Source organism: Brachyhypopomus gauderio, unplaced genomic scaffold (genome assembly GCF_052324685.1).
Source record: "Brachyhypopomus gauderio isolate BG-103 unplaced genomic scaffold, BGAUD_0.2 sc71, whole genome shotgun sequence".
NCBI lineage: Eukaryota > Metazoa > Chordata > Actinopteri > Gymnotiformes > Hypopomidae > Brachyhypopomus > Brachyhypopomus gauderio.
This window is the reverse complement of record NW_027506892.1, coordinates 215974-237316: the sequence shown is the minus strand read 5'-3', so window position 1 is coordinate 237316 and position 21343 is coordinate 215974. Positions and strand designations below refer to the sequence as shown.

At 44.5% G+C, this 21343-nt stretch overlaps 2 protein-coding genes across 2 annotated transcripts; one reads left to right on the top strand and one right to left on the bottom strand.

The window, feature by feature from the left end:
* Nucleotides 1–1642: 1642 nt before the first annotated feature.
* Nucleotides 1643–9299, bottom strand: LOC143491163 (uncharacterized). Its single transcript, XM_076989954.1, has one exon. It carries the CDS (start codon nucleotides 8848–8850, stop codon nucleotides 8032–8034), a length of 819 nt encoding a protein of 272 aa, XP_076846069.1. The 5' UTR covers nucleotides 8851–9299; the 3' UTR covers nucleotides 1643–8031.
* camk2b1 (calcium/calmodulin-dependent protein kinase (CaM kinase) II beta 1) lies at nucleotides 7036–21320 on the top strand. Its single transcript, XM_076989822.1, has 10 exons — nucleotides 7036–7185; nucleotides 7475–7660; nucleotides 9244–9312; nucleotides 15615–15663; nucleotides 18658–18807; nucleotides 19547–19702; nucleotides 20168–20243; nucleotides 20366–20460; nucleotides 20708–20942; nucleotides 21206–21320. The coding sequence occupies exons 1-9, from the start codon at nucleotides 7036–7038 to the stop codon at nucleotides 20938–20940; spliced, it is 1164 nt and encodes a 387-aa protein (XP_076845937.1). The 3' UTR covers nucleotides 20941–20942; nucleotides 21206–21320.
* Nucleotides 21321–21343: the final 23 nt, after the last annotated feature.

Sequence of the window (21343 nt, the reverse complement as noted above, 5' to 3'; positions counted from 1 at the left end):
TCCCTGTTTTGTGCTCACTTCATCACTTTTCTTTCTCACCTTTAGTTTTTTATTTTTATTTTTTGATGAGTGGACAGGACCTCTTCTGTCCAGATTTGGACACACACTATATTGTCAAAAGTGTTCGCTCACCTTCCCTGACTCACATATGAGCTTAAGTAACATCCTATTCCTAATCTGTAGGGTTCAATATGACATTGGTCCACCCTTTGCAGCTAGAACAGCTTCAACTCTTCTGGGAAGGTTTAGGAGTGCGTTTTTGGTGACCGGTGTCGGCCAGAGGAGGATGGGCTCCCCCCCTGAGTCTTGGTTCCTCTCAAGGTTTCTTCCTCATGCAAAAACTAGGGAGTTTTTCCTTGCCACTGTCGCCCTTGTCTTGCTCACTGGGGGCTAGAACTCGGACACTTGTAAAGCTGCTTTGTGACAACAACTGTTGTAAAAAGCGCTATATAAATAAAATTTGATTGATTGATTGATGGTTTATGTGGATTTTTGACCATTTTTCCAGAAGCGCATTTGTGAGGTCACATACTGATGTTGGACGTGAAGGCCTGGCTCTCAGTCTCCGCTCTAATTCATCCCAAAGGTGTTCAATCGGGTTGAGCTCAGGACTCTGTGCAGGCCAGTCAAGTTCATCCACACCAGACTCTGCCATCCATGTCTTTATGAACCTTGCACCAGTGCACAGTCATGTTGGAAGAGGAAGAGGCCAGCTCCAAACTGGTCCCACAAAGTTGGGAGCGTGTAATTGTCCAAAATGTCTTGGTATGCTGAAGCATTCAGAGACTACTTCAGAGACTAATCTTCCACTGCTCTAGAGTCCAGTAGCGGTGTGTTTTACACCACTGCATCTAATGCTTTGCATTGCACTTGGTGATGTATGGCTTTGATGCAGCTGCTTGATCATGGAAACCCATTACATGAAGCTCTCTGCACACTGTTCTTGAGCTAATCTGAAGGCCACATGAAGTTTGGATGTCTGTAGTGATTGACTCTGCAGAAAGTTGGCAACCTCTTCGTCAGTTTACGTGTCCTACCACTTCGCCATTCCCAAACACTTCCATTTTCTTATGATACAGCTGACAGTTGACTGTGGAATATATAGATGTAGAATGAGGAATTTTCACGCCTGTATTTGTTGCACAGGTGGCATTCTATCACAGTTCCATGCTGGAATTCACTGAGCTCTGAGAGTGATCCATTCTTTCACAAATGTTTGTAAAAACGGTCTGCATGCTTAGGTGCTTAATTTTATACACCTGTGGCCACGGAACACTTGATTCCGATCATTTGGATGGGTGAGCAAATACTTTTGGCAATATAGTGTATTTGCTGTCAGCATAGTGCACATGGACATGAACTGGGACAGTGAGGATGATGATGACGGTGATGACAGTGATGACAGTGAGCACAGTGATCAGAATCAGTTTCATTGTTCAAGTATATATACGTACACAAGTATATATACGTACACAAGTATATTTACGTACACAAGGTATTTGACTCTGGTAATAGTTGGCTCTCTAGACCAGTGTTTCTCAACCTTTTTTCAGTTGTGGCACCCTTTATATGCATGCAAAATTTTAAGGCACCCCAGTGTACAATGGGGGGGGGGGGGGGGGGGGGGGGGGTGACCATAAGTTATCGATGAGGGGGGGAGTAAAATGGACGCAAATTAAGTATTATATCGCGATCGGTGGTTGGCGCCAGAGCGAACTAGTAACTCATTGAATCATAGATGTGGATCAGAGGTAAATAAACTAGATTTTTTTTCGGCGTGAGAAATCGAAAGTGTGGCGTGAGAGCGTGTGAAAATGGTCAAATGTGTGTGTCTCACGCTCAATGAGAGTTGGCAATCCTGAAAACATACTCTCTGCAACCATCTCCATCCAACCATCGCCAACATAACACAAAAAAGTGATTATTAAGACAGAGAGCACATAAATGTGACTTACAGTCAGTGGGAAACCTGCGTAATCATGTGCTGACCTTGGTAAGGGTCATATGCAGGTCATATCACGCTTTGATCGTGACACACATGGAATTTCTCACACTTGAATATTATTATTATTATTAATTTATTTATTTATTAAATAATCTAATCGCCGCACACCACAGCATATTCAGCCAATCCATTGGTTGTATATTATAACAGGTTGAACCAATCAGAATATATTGCTGTTGCTTGGTAGACTTCAGCCAGTCCGCTCCCCAACCACACCCACACACACACACACACACACACACACACACACACACACACAACCGCTACACTAACCATCACGACAGATTCCAATCCCCCCCCGCCTGAAAAAAAGCTCACGCCCACCAAACTTGAGAGATCTGGTCAAATGAAATAAATTTTAATGATTTTTAAAGCGTATATTAACTTCAATTTTTAAAACTATAGTTTTTTATTTCACATCAGAATATTTTGACGGCACCCCCGATGAAGACAGACGGCACCCCGGTTGAGAAACGCTGCTCTAAACAATACACAACAGACGTACAGTAGTAACAATACCATACAATAACATATGATATGTACAGTGGTAGCAGTACTATACAAGTAAAATACATTATATACAGAAATAGTGCACATACAGGCATATACACTACCGTTCAAAAGTTTGGGGTTACCTAGACAATTTTGTGTTTTCCCTGAAATCTCATACTTTTATTTATCAAATGAGTTGCAAAATGAATAGAAATATAGTCCAGACATTGACAAGGTAGAAATAATGTTTTTTTTTTTAATTTGAAATAATTTTCTACTTTAAACTTTGCTTTCGTCAAAGAATGCTCCCTTAGCAGCAATTACAGCATTGTAGACCTTTGGCATTCTAGCTGTTAATTTGCTGAGGTAATCTGGAGAAATTTCACCCCATGCTTCCAGAAGCCGCTCCCACAAGTTTGATTGGGTTAATGGGCACTTTTTTCGTACCATACGGTCAAGCTGCTCCCACAACAGCTCAATGGGGTTGAGATCTGGTGACTGCGCTGGCCACTCCATTACCGATAAAACACCAGCTGCCTCCTCCTTCTCTAAATAGTTTGTGCATAATTTGGGGGTGTGCTTTGGGTCATTGTCCTGTTGCAGGATGAAATTGGCTCCAATCAAGCGCTGTCCACAGGGTATGGCATGGTGTTGCAAAATGGAGTGATACCCTTCCTTATTCAAAATCCCTTTTACCTTGTTCAAATCTCCCACTTTACCAGCACCAAAGCAACCCCAGACCATCACATTACCTCCACCATGTTTGACAGATGGTGTCAGGCACTCTTCCAGCATCTTTTCAGTGGTTCTGCGTCTCACAAATGTTCGTCTTTGTGATCCAAACACCACAAACTTTGATTCATCTGTCCATAACACTTTTTTCCAATCTTCCTCTGTCCAATGTCTGTGTTCTTTTGCCCATATTAATCTTTTTCTTTTATTAGCCAGTCTCAGATATGGCTTTTTCTTTGCCACTCTGCCCTGAAGGCCAGCATCCCGGAGTCGCTTCTTCACTGTAGATGTTGACACTGGCATTTTGCGGGTACTATTTAATGAAGCTGCCAGTTGAGGACCTGTGAGGCGTTGATTTCTCAAACCTGAGACTCTAATGTTGTCTTCTTGCTCAGTTGTGCAGCGGGGCCTTCCACTTCTCCTTCTACTCTGGTTAGAGCCTGTCTGTGCTCTCCTCTGAAGGGAGTAGTACACACCATTGTAGGAAATCTTCAGTTTCTTGGCAATGTCTCGCATGGAATAGACTTCATTTCTCAGAAGAAGAATAGACTGTCGAGTTTCAATTGAAAGTTGTTTTTTTCTGGCCATTTTGTTAGTTTAATCGAACCAACAATTGTAATGCTCCAGATTCTCAACTAGCTCAAAGGAAGGTCTGTTTTATAGCTTCTCTAATCAGCAAAACTGTTTTCAGCTGTGCTAACCTACTTGCACAAGGGTTTTCAAGGGTTTTCTAAATATCCAATAGCCTCCTTACAGAGTTAGCAAACACAATGTACCATTAGATCACTGGAGTGATGGTTGTTGGAAATGGGTCTCCATACATCTATGTAGATATTGCATTAAAAACCAGATGTTTACAGCTAGAATAGTCATTTACCACATTAATAATGTATAGAGTGTATTTTTGATGCATTTAATGTTAGCTAAATTGAAAAAAAAACTGCTTTTCTTTCAAAAATAAGAACATTTCTAAGTGACCCCCAAACTTGTGAAGAGTGTGTGTGCAGGGTGTGAGGGATCCTTGGTTATCAATCAATCAATCAATCAAATTTTATTTATATAGCGTTTTTTACAACAGTTGTTGTCACAAAGCAGCTTTACAAGGGCCGAGTCCTAGCCCCCAGTGGACAAGCCAAGGGCGACAGTGGCAAGGAAAAACTCCCTAAGAACATGAGGAAGAAACCTTGAGAGGAACCAAGACTCAGAGGAGGAGCCCATCCTCATCTGGCTGACGCCGGTCACCATGACAACAATTTAAAGAGCGAGAGAAAAAAAAGGAAAAGATGTGAGGGATAAAGTCCATCTTGGTGTGGATTTATAAACATGAGTTCTTTATGTAATTCCTGTACAGTCCCAAATGTCTTGATAGTTGGTAATGTTATACATGAGTCCTTTATGTAATTTCTGTTTAGTCCTATCCATCATCCTTTATCCATCATCCACACTGGTTAGTCAGGGTAGTGGGTTGATCCTCCATCATATCTGGTTAGTCAGGGCAGTGGGTTGATCCTCCATCATATCTGGTTAGTCAGGGCAGTGGGTTGGTCCTCCATCATATCTGGTTAGTCAGGGCAGTGGGTTGGTCCTCCATCATATCTGGTTAGTCAGGGCAGTGGGTTGGTCCTCCATCATATCTGGTTAGGCAGGGCAGTGGGTTTATCCTTGATCATATCTGGTTAGTCAGGGCGGTGGGTTGGTCCTCCATCATATCTGGTTAGGCAGGAGGTGGCCAGCCCAGGATGGATCTCTGGAAAGGCTTGTCTCTCCTCATCTCAGTGTTCCTCGAGTAGGCGGGCAGCCATGTGGAGAAGATCAAATGGAAAATTAGCTCTGTATAAGGACCTATACAGGACAGATGAGATTATAAACATTTCTAGAGTGTGGCAGCAACTCCGGCATTAAGTTAAATTATTACAGCCTAGCTAAAAACCAGAAGGTAACATAGGCTTGGGGGCATTCTGACAATGGCATCCATCCACTGCACTGTCAACAAACTTGAGTGACCACGAGCAGTGACAGGATGACAGCACCAGCGCCCCAGTCTACCATAAAACCCTTCGTCTATGAACCCCTGGATCTGTACCTTAATCTAAGGGGGGATATTAATTATCAAATGCTAAACTAAATAAGTGGGTTTTCAACCTAGACATAAAGATTGAGACTGTGTCAGAGTCCCGGATGCATTTTGGAAGGTTATTCCAAAGCTGGGGGGCCTTACAAGAAAAGGCTCTTCCCCCTGCTGTTACCTTATTAATTGTTGTTCATAATTGTTCATAATAGGAAATAAGTTCCTGGAGGTAATCAGGAGCAAACCCGTGCAGTGCTTTATAAGTCAATAAAAGAATTTTAAAATCAATACGGAATTTAACTGGGAGCTAATGCAGGGCTGATAGGACTGGCCTGATGTGCTGAAATTTTCTAGTTCTAGTCAGAACTCTGGCTGCGGCATTTTGAACTATTTGAAGTTTATTTAGATTCCTATTTGAGCATCCTGACAGTAGTGAGTTACAGTAGTCTAATCTGGAGCTAACAAAGGCGTGTACCAATTTTTCTGCATCATCCTGTGATAATGCATTTCTTAATTTGGCAATGTTGCAGAGATGTAAAAAAGCTATCCTAGTAGTATTATCTATATATTTATCAAATGATAGGTCGGAGTCGAGTATGACGCTTTTTTGGCTACTGTGCCAGGTGTAATGGGATAGTCTGCAAGATTAAGCATTAGATCTGGAATTTTCTGTCTTGCGGCCTTAGGGCCCAGAAGGAGAACTTCTGTTTTGTCCTCATTAAGCTGGAGGAAGTTTAGAGACATCCAACATTTAATATATCTTACACAGGCCTCAATTTTTCCTAAACTGAGTTTGTCATCAGGTTTGGCTGATATGTAAAGTTGAGTGTCATCTGCATAGCAGTGAAAATTGACAGCATGTTTGTTTATAACTGTGCCCAATGGTAGCATATATAATGTAAATAATAGTGGTCCTAAGATGGAGCCTTGCGGGACCCCATATTTCACTTACGTTTGGATGGAATATTATTGAGCTCTACAAACTGAAAGCGATTAGTTAAGTAAGAGTAAAACCATGAAAGGGCTGTGCCTGAGATTCCAACCCAACGTTTTAACCATTGTAGCAAGATCCTGTTATCTATTGTGTCAAAAGCTGCACTAAGATCAAGAATCACTAACAGAGATACATAGACTTGATCTGAGGCAAGGAGGAGATCGTTTGTTACTTTGACTAATGCTGTTTCAGTACTGTGATGGGGCCTAAATCCAGATTGGAACTTTTCAAATATGTGATTCCTATGCAGATATAGGCATAATTGCTGGGCTACAGCTTTTTTATGATCTTGGATGATGTGTTCGAAATGGGTCTATAATTAGATAGCACAGTCGGATCAAGATTTGGTTTCTAGATCAGAGGTTTAATAACTGCTAATTTATAGGATTTGGGCATGTGACCTATTGTAATGGATGAGTTAACTATAGTTAGAAGAGGTTCAGTTACAGCTGGTAATACCTCTTTTAATAATTTTGAGGGAACCGAGTCTAGTCTGCAAGTAGTACAATTTAAGGAAGAAATTATTTTCTCTAATTCTGATTGTGGGAGTGAATGAAAAGCATCAAGCCTTTCTCCCAATGTAAAATTTAATCAATATCGACCAAACCAGATGACATACCAGTTGTATTGCTAATAAAAGGTTTTATATTTTGTCTAATATTCTTCTCTATCAAAGAAATCTATAAATACATTAGTAGTGAGGTTTACTGGAATATGAGGGCTGACTCAGTTTAGAAGTCAACCATGGTTTGTGATGACCGTGATGACAGTAATATAGAGATGACCGTGAACACAGTGATGACCGTGAACACAGTGATGACCGTGAACACAGTGATGACCGTGAACACAGTGATGACCGTGAACACAGTGATGACCGTGAACACAGTGATGACAGTGATACAGAGATGACCGTGAACACAGTGATGACAGTGATACAGAGATGACAAGTGACACCCTGAGCAAGTAAACTAGAACCACCTCTGCTGTTGGAAGAAAGAATATCCCAGTTTCTCCTGACGCATTAGTATTTTCATGTCAGCTTTCTGCAGTTTCTTCTCCACCAGGCCGAGTGGCCCGAGATGTTTCCCACTTGCACCACTCTGCCGTTAGGATCTCAGTCTCTCTTGTGAACGTTCCCAACATCTTGCTCTCCTGTTCCCATGTTTTTCCTGCTTTTATCCAGGGGTTCTTTGTGATTGACACGTATTCCTCGTGTCCTGCTCCTCTGCACAAGCTGTCAGATGTTTGTATTCAGTGGGTTAATTTCTGGTGGGTTGTTGTTTTTTTCCTTTTCTTTTTCTCCAATCTCACTTTCTCCCTGTCTCCATCTCTCCAGAAGAGGAAGTCAAGCTCCACAGTTCAGTACATGGTGAGAACATCCCTCCATCCCGGCTCCTTCATCCTCTCTCTGATTTTTTCTCCTCTTCCTCTCCGCAGTGCAGACTCCAGGCCGCAGCTGCCCTCACCTGCGCTCACCTGCTCTTCCTTCTCTCTCTGTTTTCACGGCACTTTTCCTGCAGCTACCATAAGCTCAGCCAAAGTTTTCCCAACTGTTTGATTAGTTATCTTTTACCTTTTCAATGTACAAGTGAATTTTTCCCTCTGGTCTGTCCTAAGTGTCTGTAGTGAGTCTTTTTTCCTCTTTGAGCAATTTGTTACGCCTGCACTCTTCTTTAACTTTAAGTGTCTGAGTAAGAACCTCTACACTGAGACCTTTAACAACAAACGTGTTTCACGTCTTCACATTAATTCATGCTCATGATTATCTGCTTCCATAATGACCCCCATGTTAGCACTGTTGAGATTTTTATGTGAAAGTGTGTGTGTGTGTGTGTGTGTGTGTGTGTGTGTTCTGTGTTTGTCTGTCTGCGCCATCTGTCTGCATATCATCGACTGTGCGACTGCATCTCTGTCATTTCTGCACATGCGTCTCCCCTCTGCTCCTCCCTCTCTTGTCCAGCTGAGGAGGGGTGCTTCACTGGGTGATTCACTGGGTGATTCACTGGGTGATTCACTGGGTGCTTCACTGGGTGATTCACTGGGTGCTTCACTGGGTGATTCATTGGGTGCTTCACTGGGTGCTTCACTGGGTGATTCACTGGGTGATTCACTGGGTGCTTCACTGGGTGATTCATTGGGTGCTTCACTGGGTGCTTCACTGGATGCTTCACTGGGTGATTCACTGGGTGATTCACTGGGTGATTCACTGGGTGCTTCACTGGATGCTTCACTGGGTGATTCACTGGGTGCTTCATTGGGTGATTCACTGGGTGATTCACTGGGTGCTTCACTGGATGCTTCACTGGGTGCTTCACTGGGTGCTTCACTGGGTGCTTCACTGGGTGATTCACTGGGTGATTCACTGGGTGCTTCACTGGGTGATTCATTGGGTGCTTCACTGGGTGCTTCACTGGATGCTTCACTGGGTGATTCACTGGGTGCTTCATTGGGTGATTCACTGGGTGATTCACTGGGTGCTTCACTGGGTGCTTCATTGGGTGATTCACTGGGTGATTCACTGGGAGTCCTTTCTGGCCAGTGCCATGACTCGCCCTGCATACAACTGCATTTGTGCCACTGTTAGAGCAAATAAGCATCAGAACATAATTAATTATCTCCACATTTGACATAATGGAATATATTTATGAAATGTAATTGGCAGAGGAAGTGTTATAATGGATGTGTTGTTTGTTTTTGATGACCTCTCTGCCTTCGTAGAATATTTAGCTTTTTCTTCCAGTGATAATGCCAATGTACTGTTAGGGTTTTCAGGAGGTCTCAGTTAATCTGTACTACAGAAAATCACTTATTCCCTTATCAAAAATACATCTGTTTGCAGGTGCGTGTAGGTGTGTGTGTGTGTGTGTGTGTGTGTGTGTGTTATGCATGTTGCTATTTTCCTCTTTCACTCTTAACCTGATTTCTCTGTATATATTGTGTCTCCCTGCACAGCCCCAGACCAACAGCACCAAAAACAGCACAGTCACAAGCCCCAAAGGAAACGTCCCCTCTCCTGCACTGGTAGTTACCCCCCCCCCCGCTTCCCCCGCCTCCCCTGTGGCACTCCCCTCCCCCTTGACACCATGTCAACCCTCTCGTGTCAAGACGTGTGTGTGTGTGTGTGTGTGCACGTGTTGGGGAGAGGGTATGTGTGTACAAGAGTTTTTGTGAATTTTCTGGGGAAGAATGGTGTAGATTATGTATGTTATTAATATGAAGTAAAAAAAAACCCAGAAAAAAAGGTTGGTGAGGATTCCCCTGTCTGGTCCAATTCGACAAAAATATGACAGCAATATGAAACCAATTACAGTTTTATCGGTATTTATGATTTCCACAGACAGTCAGCCAGCATAATTAGAATTATGTTAACTTATTTAGTTTGTTTAGAGTTCAAAATCTACTAACATTGCTAGCAGAAGTTGTCAACAGCAACCATAATGGCATTTGTAAATAACATCTCCACAAATATCTCAGCCAGTGTATGCGGTTATGATACATAGGGGTTCTTAATCATTTTCATAGATAATGTACAGTGACCCATAATGCATCATAATGTCTGAGATCTTTGTAAATACCTGGATACGGTTTAAATGGGTTGAGAGAATTTTGTGAGCCTGCTGGATCGGATATCGTTGAAATTTTTTTTTAAGGAAGCCAATCCGATACCGAAATCCAGTCTCAAAATATCACAGGAGCACTTTGCCTCAGCGTGATACCAGCCAGGTTGGTTTGAGCAGGTCACATGACAAGAGCCTGTTTGATTATATACCCGGGTTTGTTTATACATGGCTGTTCAGTTAAACTGTGGTGGTTTCTTCACATTAAAAACGATTCTATCGATTAAACTATTACGTTCAAATACAAATATCGACACACTCGAAAGTGTGTGATGGTTCCATTGCAATCACTTTGATAACAGTGAATGGAATGAGTTATCTACCTTCTATTTAGAGCGTTTAAATAAGACCGTTCACTGCTATGGATCTGAGAACAAGGGTGATTTGTTTATTTATCATCATGACATTTCCAGTATGGTGAAGTAAAGAAACTTCAGGGAGGGGGGGACAAGTGAAGCTCTTCTTTAAATTCATAACGTCAATTACTCCATGAATTTTTGTATTTACAAACCACATGAACACAAAAAAAATGCTGTTTGCCGTTTAGAGCATTAAGGTGGACTGAAAATTATGAACAAAAAGCTGGAGAATTCACTGTCTATAGATTTGTTTATTTATTGGCTAGAAAGAATAACGATCTTGTAATCATGATCAGATTAAATTTCTATTGGTTTTGAACAGTGATACAGTACAGTCTGCACCTCTGGGCCTGTGAGCTCCTGTCTGCAGTGCGTTTGGTGCATAGCCAGTTGAACCACAATTACCGCTGAGGTTAGCGAAAGGAACTCTCATAAAGTCAATCAGTATTTCATGTGGAAATACATGCAGAGGAACAGTTGTGTAAAATATCAGGAGTAAGGGAGTGTGAGAGCCATTGTGAGCTGTGTGTGTGTGTGTGTGTGTGTGTGTGTGTGTGTAGAGACACACACACATACACGCCTGCATACCTGCATATACACACACATACACGCATACACACCTACGCATACACACACCCATACACATACACACACATACACATATACACACACACATATGCATACACATACACGCATACACACACACCCAAACGCAAACACACACACACAAGCATACACCCACATACACAAATACACGCATACACACACACACACACATACACGCACACACACACACATTCCCTCACACACACACACACACACACACACACACACACACATTCCCTCACACACACACACACACACATACATTCCCTCACACACACACACACACACACACACACACACATTCCCTCACACACACACACAGCCTCAGGTTCTGTGTGCTGGACTCAGGGAAGCTGTGAGCTACACGCACTGCTCCTCCGCTGCCTAGCAACCAGTAAGACAGCACACCCTTGGAAAGTGACGTCATTTCCAACTTCGGTTGTTTCCAGCACGTTGTAGGCGATTCTGGTCAGTCAGTCAGCTCTGCAGTATTTATGAAATTTCAAATGTTGGTGTTAATTCCAGGTTGTTTATTTTGAACTATTATCCCCAGCCAACACCCTGATCACTGACACGTCTGCAGAGAAAATATCCAGGAACAGAACCGCTCACCTGAGACCACAATGATCTCACCTGAGACCACAGTGATCTCACCTGAGACCACAGTGATCTCACCTGAGACCACAATGATCTCACCTGAGACCACAATGATCTCACCTGAGACCACAGTGATCTCACCTGAGACCACAGTGATCTGATCAACCTCTGACAGTTCAGTAGTGGTAGGAGGGGTCAATTCTCCAACCATGATGTAGTATTGTGTCTTCAGACCAGCAGTGGTGTCTTAGCATTCGTTTAAGTTTGAAAGGCTGCTTGGGTCCAATGAAATGAAATCACATTTGGTGACCATGAATGAAACATCTCTAAGGTACGTAAGAGCCAGCAGGTTCTTGTCAGGGCTGTGGGGGCACAGATTTACAAAAGCATGTGCTGATGGTAAATCTTCATCACTTCATCTCCTCTTCATCAATTCATCTCCTCTTCTAGCCCTCTTCTCCTCTGGGTTGGTAATCAACACCCATCCACCCACACACGTGTGTTCACCTACAGCTGCAGCAGCAATCTCTCTCTCTCTTTATTTCCCTCTTCCTCTCCAGTTATTTCTGTCTTCATTCTCACTTTCTGTCTTCGTTCACATCCCCCAGGCCTTTAGTTTGTGTGCTCCATTCTTTCCTGTCCTGCTCTGGTTTTGTAGGAAGCTCAGACCTCAGTCATCCATAATCCATTAGAGGGATTATGGTACCCTGCCTGCTACCCTTCATCCTCCTCCTCCTTGTAGACTTGCACCCACCACTGTAGTTTTTCCTCATTTTCAGATTTCAGTTTGTAATAACCTGCTAATGCTTATAATTTTACAAATCAACATTTTTTTGTTCTTTATAAAAATGAAAAGGTTAAAAACTCTGCTGTGCATAATAATTTGGAACATGCATTTTGACTGTTTTATTTGTTTATTTTTAATATACTGATATCATTAGCAGTTTGTTCAAAAACCTTTAAATTGTACTCGAATAGTTGATGACTGGAAAATTACAATGACTGCAATTCATATAGGTAATTTTGGAAAATCTGACAAAATATTACTTGCATAATAATTTGGAACACAGTGTAGTTTTTTTCTTGTTTCTAGAAATATTTTAAGTTAAGACTTCGCTCTGGATAAGAGAGTCTGCTAAATGCCATAAATGTAAAATAATTTACAGGAGTTATGTACACATCTGTTAGAGCATCATTCAGATAAAACGTGTTTCAGTAGTTGTGGCTCTCTGTTCATCCCCCAGTGTGTATGTTTGAGTGGTAGGAGAGAAGCCCCAGAATAGCCCCATGAAGATGCACACAAGGTGGGTGACGTATCGGTCTGGGGCGCAAGAGAGAGCAGGAATGAGTATCAGCGTTACAGCATGGTGTCTTATTGCTAGCAGTCTGCATTTCGATTGAGTGAACAAATGAAAATGGCACCATGTTGTGGTGAGGGTTGGAAACGCAGCATTAATTAATTGTGTCCCTTGCAGTTGAAATTCCATAGAAGGGAAAACATTACTAACTCTGCATTTTACACACAAGGACATGCATTTCATATAATTAGCTACTGCTAACTGAGTTCATTCTGCTATGACAAGCAGGAACACTAGATTCGTTTATTGTATTTACCGGATGTCTAGCAGCAGTTTGAGTAAGGATTCTGGTGATCTCAGAAACAGCAGGTCCCCGTGCTTAAGAGAGCACTGCCTCTGTTTCTGCACGGCAGTGCGGAATTGTGTGCAGGGGTGTCAGTCTCTCCTAATAATACTGGCCCACATACGGGCCGTCCACACACCCGTCTGCTGCACCCGCTGGTCTCACCATGATCACTGTTCTGTGATGAGGTCACTGATCACTGTTCTGTGATGAGGTCACTGATCACTGTTCCTGGGTGATGAGGTCACTGATCACTGTTCCGTGACGAGGTCACTGATCACTGTTCCTGGGTGATGAGGTCACTGATCACTGTTCTGTGATGAGGTCATTGATCACTGTTCCTGGGTGATGAGGTCACTGATCACTGTTCCGTGATGAGGTCACTGATCACTGTTCCGTGATGAGGTCACTGATCACTGTTCCTGGGTGATGAGGTCACTGATCACTGTTCCTGGGTGATGAGGTCATTGATCACTGTTCCTGGGTGATGAGGTCACTGATCACTGTTCCTGGGTGATGAGGTCACTGATCACTGTTCTGTGATGAGGTCACTGATCACTGTTCTGTGATGAGGTCACTGATCACTGTTCTGTGACGAGGTCACTGATCACTGTTCCTGGGTGATGAAGTCACTGATCACTGTTCCTGGGTGATGAGGTCACCGATCACTGTTCCGTGACGAGGTCACCGATCACTGTTCCTGGGTGATGAGATCACTGATCACTGTTCTGTGATGAGGTCACTGATCACTGTTCCGTGATGAGGTCATTGATCACTGTTCCTGGGTGATGAGGTCATTGATCACTGTTCCTGGGTGATGAGGTCACTGATCACTGTTCCGTGATGAGGTCATTGATCACTGTTCCTGGGTGATGAGGTCACTGATCACTGTTCCGTGATGAGGTCATTGATCACTGTTCCTGGGTGATGAGGTCATTGATCACTGTTCCGTGGTGAGGTCACTGATCACTGTTCCGTGATGAGGTCACTGATCACTGTTCCTTGATGAGGTCACTGATCACTGTTCCGTGATGGGGTCACTGATCACTGTTCCTGGGTGATGAGGTCACTGATCACTGTTCCATGATGAGGTCACTGATCACTGTTCCGTGATGAGGTCATTGATCACTGTTCCTGGGTGATGAGGTCACTGATCACTGTTCCGTGATGAGGTCATTGATCACTGTTCCTGGGTGATGAGGTCATGAGGTCATTGATGAGGCTCAGTGTTTCATTCTACGTCCCACCAGACCTGCTGCAACCTGCACTCTCATGACATCATTCTGTCATCCTCTCTCTCCTCTCCCTCCTGTCTGCTCCTGCTCTTTCTTGCATTTTCTCTCTTACTCTGCATTCCCTTTTCTTTCCTTCTTCTTTCAGTTGTTTGCGTGTGTTTTGGCCCACATTTACTTTATCTAGTGAAAGTATTCATGACAAAGACTGAGAGGCCTGTGCGATCCATTAGGTCTGTCCACTCTGCACTGAACATGTGCGTAAACAACAGGCCAAGTGTCAACCTGGTTTGAACAAACACACTGCTGATTCAGCTCACCCACCGATTCAGAAACGCGGGTCTCTGAATCCCAGACTCTGCTACGGAAACGCACGCCGTGTCCCCCAGAAAGGATCTTAATCAGCGGTCTTAATCAGCATTCCTCGTTTGAGCCAAGAACAACAGAAAAGTGCTCACACAAAAAAGGGTTTCAGAGTCATTGTCTCTGTGCAGTTGGGTTAATATGCACTTTTGTGTGCGTGTGGGTATGTGTGACCAGCAGGTGTCTTCTGTTGTAATAATGCATCAGTTAATAGGTTTAGGGTTAACCTAACCTAACACACACACCGACACTGTTAGGGTCAACCCCTAACCCCTAACCCTAGTGCATCAGTTAATAGTTCACTGTATGTGATCCTGGGGGCTTCTTGTTGTTTGGTGGATTTAAGATACATGTTTGTGTGTGTGTGTGTGTGTGTTAATACGTGCAGGACTGTGTGTGAACTTTATCAGTGTGTGTGTGTGTGTATTAGTATGTGTGGTATTGTGTGTGTCAGTTTGTGTGTTTATTAGTATGTGTGGGACTGTGTGTCAATGTGTGTGTTTATTAGTATGTGTGGTATTGTGTGTGTCAGTTTGTGTGTTTATTAGTATGTGTGGGACTGTGTGTCAATGTGTGTGTTTATTAGTATGTGTGGGATGTGTGTGTCATTGTGTGTGTTTATTAGTATGTGTGGGATGTGTGTGTCAATGTGTGTGTTTATTAGTATGTGTGGGATGTGTGTGTCAGTGTGTGTGTTTATTAGTATGTGTGGGATGTGTGTGTCAGTGTGTGTGTTTATTAGTATGTGTGGGATGTGTGTGTCAGTGTGTGTGTTTATTAGTATGTGTGGGATGTGTGTGTCAGTGTGCATGTTTATTAGTATGTTAGGGGTTAATGCTGCTCCTACTATGAGATATTTATTTGTTTGTGCATATATTTATTTACTGTTTCATTTGTCTCTGTCCCAGGAGTCGTCCGACAGCAGTAACGCCACAGTGGAGGATGAGGACATGAAAGGTGAGTGCTGGCCACCGTACCCGGTCTACTCCGGTCTACTCCGGTCTGCTCCGGTCTGCCCCGGTCTGCTCCAGTCTGCCCCGGTCTGCTCTGGTCTGCCCCGGTCTGCTCCGGTCTGCCCCGGTCTGCCCCGGTCTGCTCCATCGTGCCAGAGTGCTCTGTGGCGTCAGTCAGCAGCCACTTGGCTGCTAGCGGCCAAAGAGTGGAGACTTCCTGTGTTAAGCACAGTGTGGGAGGAGGGCGGTGCGGGAGGCGGGACAGGGCGGTGCGGGAGGCGGGACAGGACAGTGCGGGAGGCGGGACAGGGCGGTGTGGGACAAGGACTGTGCGCTGCTCTGTAAACAGAACTAGCAACATATCTGTTCTGTGTGTGTCTGCCAGTGTGTGTGTGTGTGTGTGTTTGAGCATTCCTGCTCTCTACTCGCTTAGGGCAAGGGCACCTTGTGCTATAATAACTTTAGCAGGAAACCAAGGTTGTGTGTGTGTGTATGTGTGTGTGTCTAAAAACCAACCTGGTGATGCTGTAGTCTTGATACAGGAGTGTGATGTTTACTGAAGCAAACAAGAACGCTGGTAAGACAGCAGTGTGTAACGTGACTCTCTGTAGATGATAATGTGTAAGGTGTGTGTGTGTGTTGTGCACTCTATGTGTGGAGGTAAGTCGGTAATGTGGAAGGTGAGTGTGTTGTAGACACTGTGTGGAGACAGAAATACTTGTTTCTAGAATTAGTCAGCAGCAGTTCTGTTCAAGATTCTCTGCAGCTGGGATTAAAAGGAACCTTCGCGTTTACTGAACAGGAGAATTTGCTGCTAATGGTTGAGATGTCCATGTTTTTGCTCATGTAGATGGTGCTGTCTCTTCTAGAAAGTTAGTTCCTGTACTCGGTGCGGTGAGAAGCTGTTATCTCTGTGCAGCTTCTGCATGAGTATATTCTGGACACGGGTTAGGGTTGGGATTGGATTAGGGTTGGATTAGGGTTAGGGTTGGGATTGGATTAGGGTTGGATTAGGGTTAGGGTTGGGTTAGAGTTAGGGTTGGGATTGGATTAGGGTTGGGTTAGGGTTGGATTAGGGTTGGTTAGGGTTGGGTTGGGTTAGGGTTGGATTAGGGTTGGGTTAGGGTTGGGTTGGGTTAGGGTTGGATTAGGGTTGGGTTGGGGTTGGATTAGGGTTAGGGTTGGGGTTGGGTTGGGGTTGGGTTAGGGTTGGAGTTAGGGTTAGGGTTGGGTTAGGGTTGGGTTGGGTTGGATTGTGTCTGGCTGTGTTCCGAGGTGAAGCACAAAACTGCAGTAGAGGACTCAGGGGCCGCTGCTCTGGTCTGTTCACTGTTATGCAACCCGACTGCCTGTCTCATCTACCTGTCTCTCATCTACCTGCCTCATCTACCTGTCTCTCATCTACCTGTCTCTCATCTACCTGTCTCTCATCTACCTGTCTCTCATCTACCTGCCTCATCTACCTGTCTCTCATCTACCTGCCTCTCATCTACCTGCCTCTCATCTACCTGTCTCATCTACCTGCCTCTCATCTACCTGTCTCTCATCTACCTGCCTCTCATCTACCTGCCTCTCATCTACCTGCCTCTCATCTACCTGTCTCTCATCTACCTGTCTCTCATCTACCTGTCTCTCATCTACCTGACTCTCATCTACCTGCCTCTCATCTACCTGCCTCTCATCTACCTGTCTCATCTACCTGTCTCTCATCTACCTGTCTCATCTACCTGTCTCTCATCTACCTGTCTCTCATCTACTTGCCTCTCATCTACCTGTCTCATCTACCTGTCTCATCTACCTGTCTCATCTACCTGCCTCTCATCTACCTGTCTCATCTACCTGTCTCTCATCTACCTGCCTCTCATCTACCTGTCTCATCTACCTGCCTCATCTACCTGCCTCTCATCTACCTGCCTCATCTACCTGTCTCTCATCTACCTGTCTCATCTACCTGCCTCATCTACCTGTCTCTCATCTACCTGCCTCATCTACCTGTCTCTCATCTACCTGTCTCTCATCTACCTGTCTCATCTACCTGCCTCATCTACCTGTCTCTCATCTACCTGTCCAAGACGTGTCTGCTTCACACTTAGCAGTACGGTTTTAATATAAACTGATGAATAATAGTGATGAAATGGCACTATATGGATAACCTATATGACAGACTACAGTCCTTCCCCAAAACTTAATAACCTAAGTGACATGAGCCAAAGCAGTGAGCAGCACCAGGAGCAGTGAGCTTTCACCTTCACAGTGGGTCCACTCCAGTGGGTCCGCTCCAGTGGGCCCGCTCCAGTGCGCCCGCTCCAGTGCGCCCACTCCAGTGGGTCCGCTCCAGTGCGCCCGCTCCAGTGGACCCCCTCCACTGCGCCCCCTCCACTGCGCCCCCTCCAGTGGACCCGCTCCAGTGGGTCTGCTCTAGTGGACCAGCTCCAGGCCCGTTTCATGACCAGAGACTCTGTCCCCTTGATTAACTGTACTGAACTCACAGGGCATGTGGTCCTTGGTCCAGAAAAGGCCCTCCAACATGAAAACTCCCATAGTTCCTTGTCCTCTGAACCATGATAAACACAAATATTCAGAGAATATACCCTGGTCACCACAAGCAGCCATAATAACTAATGTTCTCTTCACTGATTCTCCTGGCAGTGCATCATTATACTGAGAATAATGCCAGATTCTTCCTGCATTTTCTTAATATGACAATAAACTGCAGGCAGGTTTTTATCTTGTTGTGGTTTGTAACTTCATTTTCCTGCTCTGCTTGGTAATCATTCTTTTACCCTGGGGCCATAAAATGTAGATGTTTAAGGGAAAAAGCACTGATCTGGGGTCAAGACCGGGAACACTAAAGTAAAAAACGTGAGGTCAACAAAACCGAAGGGTTAATAATAGTCCGACTAAGGGTATCTACCGCTCCACTGCTGTGCCTGTCTCCTGTGTGCTCCACACTCTACCCCATTTCTCTGACCTCTGACCTGTTTCCTGGCTCCCTTAGCTTCTACTAAGTTCACAGACCTGCTGGGTGCGGTGCGTAAAGGCCCGGGCCCTGTTCACGATGGAAATGGGTGTGGTATCACCCCCACAGTTGCTCAATCCACCTCCCTGCCTTGTCCCGCCCCACACACCCCCAACATTCCCATGCAGAGTAAGTACAGGCCTGTTCTCAGGAGCAGACATTGACTGAAAGGTTGTCTCTGTCTGGACAGCAGCTGTTTTGGCCACTGTAACTCGTTCCATAGTTCTTGAAGGTGGAGTAGGTAATGTTGTAGAAGCCAGAAAACCTGCCTAACAACCCTGGAGTGACCTTTCTCTTTAGCTAACCATTTTTTGGTTGAAGCCTTGTTTTGTTTGTTTGTTTGTTTAGTTGTTTAGTTTGTTGTAGTGTGGGCTTTTCTAACTTTCTCTGCTAATCTTGTCCGTTGACTTTTTGCGTTGTGCTAGATGTGAATAAGCGTGAATAATCACACACGTACTCAGCGGAGCGCACACATGTGGTCAGGGAGGGAGATTTATTTATTTATTTATTTTTATTTAATTTTTACAGTTCTGCAACTGCCACACATCATTTACGAGTTTTAAAATGGTCTTATTAACAGAGCATTTGAGTTATTGTTTGATATCGGGATGGAAGGAGTATTTCATAAATGTATGACACGCATTACTTCTACAATAAATTACTTACTCCACCTTTACATTTTCAGGCAGTTACTCTAAAGTGGTTCAGAATTTTAGTATATTGGTGGGAAACCTCTACACGTCGGGTCTGCGTCCCCAATACCAAGTACTTTCTCTTCATTTCCATTCATCACTTCTTTCTTCCGTCCTGTCTGTCTGGTCTCTTCCTCCTTTCGCTCCGTCCTGCTCATCCACCATCACACCCCCAGTGACGCGTCTCACAGACCTGGTTAGCGGCGTGCGCAAGAGTCCCGCCCCCCATGCAGATGCTGAACCTCCTGCACCCGGGCGACCCCTGGCTGCCCCGGGCCCCACCCCTGGCCCCGCCCCTGGCCCCCCCAAGCCCTCTCCCAGCCCCCTGCCCTGTGAGTACAGTGCTCAGCACTAGCACTGGTGCTCACGTGAGCCACGGAGTGATACAGTGGTTTTACAGGACTGAGCGGAGATGTGCTGACGGTGCTAATGGACTAACACATGTCCATTAATGGACTAACACGGCTGCCCTGCTTTACAAAGTTGCTGCTTCCCTGAAGTTAAGTGGGTTGTTCTGAGATTTCAGGAACTGTGTGTGCTTCAAGTCTTTGTGGGTGTGTCTAAAAACCATCGGTGTAAGAGATAGAAACAAAATGTGGCTTGCATCTTGGTTGGCCAGAAAGATATTAAAAGATGAATGTTAACCTGTGATCATCCCATGTTACAGATAATGGTTTGTGACTAACTCTGGACTCATTTTGTTTGTGTTTGTGCTTTTGTTTTATGGGTGGGTGGGTGGGGGTGGGGGTGTGTGTGACTTCATGGCTCCTGAGCTCTTTACCCTTTTCCTCTGACAGCACGCAAACAGGAGATCATCAAAATCACAGAACAGCTGATTGAGGCCATCAACAATGGAGACTTTGATGCTTACGCGTAAGACACTCGGTCTTTGTGTGTCGGACAACCCTTGAGTATTTGATTATCTATTTACTTGAAACAGTGAATGCATGTGTGTTTATTTATAAATTTCCTACTATTCTTTCGTTTCTGTCCAGTAAGATCTGTGACCCTGGTTTGACCTCATTCGAGCCAGAGGCTCTAGGAAACCTGGTGGAGGGGATGGACTTCCACAGATTCTACTTTGAGAACTGTGAGTAACTTCTCAGTAGAAACATTAGAGGTGGAGCTTGTGGAAACATTAGAGGTGGAGCTTGTGGAAACATTAGAGGTGGAACTTGGCTTGGAGCTGGGTGGAGCTTGGCTCTTGTCCCAGCTGATATTCATGTTGAGGGTTTGTGCTTTCCTGCATTCTACGTTTGATTAATTACCAAGGGGAGACATCACCAGCTGTACAGCACCTCTCTCATCTATTGTAATGTTCTTCGAATCCCCTGCAGTGTTGTCCAAGAACAGCAAGCCCATCCACACCACCATTCTGAACCCTCACGTTCACCTGATCGGCGAGGATGCCGCGTGCATCGCCTACATCCGTCTCACGCAGTATGTGGATGGGCAGGGCCGGCCGCGCAGCAGCCAATCAGAGGAGACGAGGGTGTGGCATCGCCGGGACTCCAAGTGGCAGAATGTCCATTTTCACTGCTCAGGAGCTCCGGCTGCTCCACTGCAGTGAAGGTGAGATCCACCTGAACGTACCAGAGAAGATCAGGAGATGTTGGATTTTATATTCTGAATAGTGTAGAAATGTTCACTGGGTGAAGGCAAATACAGCCATTTTTTAAAAATGTTTGTTTTAATATTTGAACCATAGTTTAGGCTCTATTACCAGGTCACTTCAGTTCCGCTACGCTCCAGTGATTTGGCGTTTTACATCATGGAATTAAAGGAACCCATAAAATCGGCTAAATTAAAGGTCATGATTATACGTTTGTTTACAGGTTCAGCTCGTTGTAGCCACCGTTTTAGAAGAGTGCCCGGCCAAAGTGGGCAAGAGAGAGGAACATGGAGAGAGACAGAGAGAGAGAGAGAGAGAGAGAGAGAGAGGGAGGAGAGGAAACCCAGTGTCAGTGCCTGAC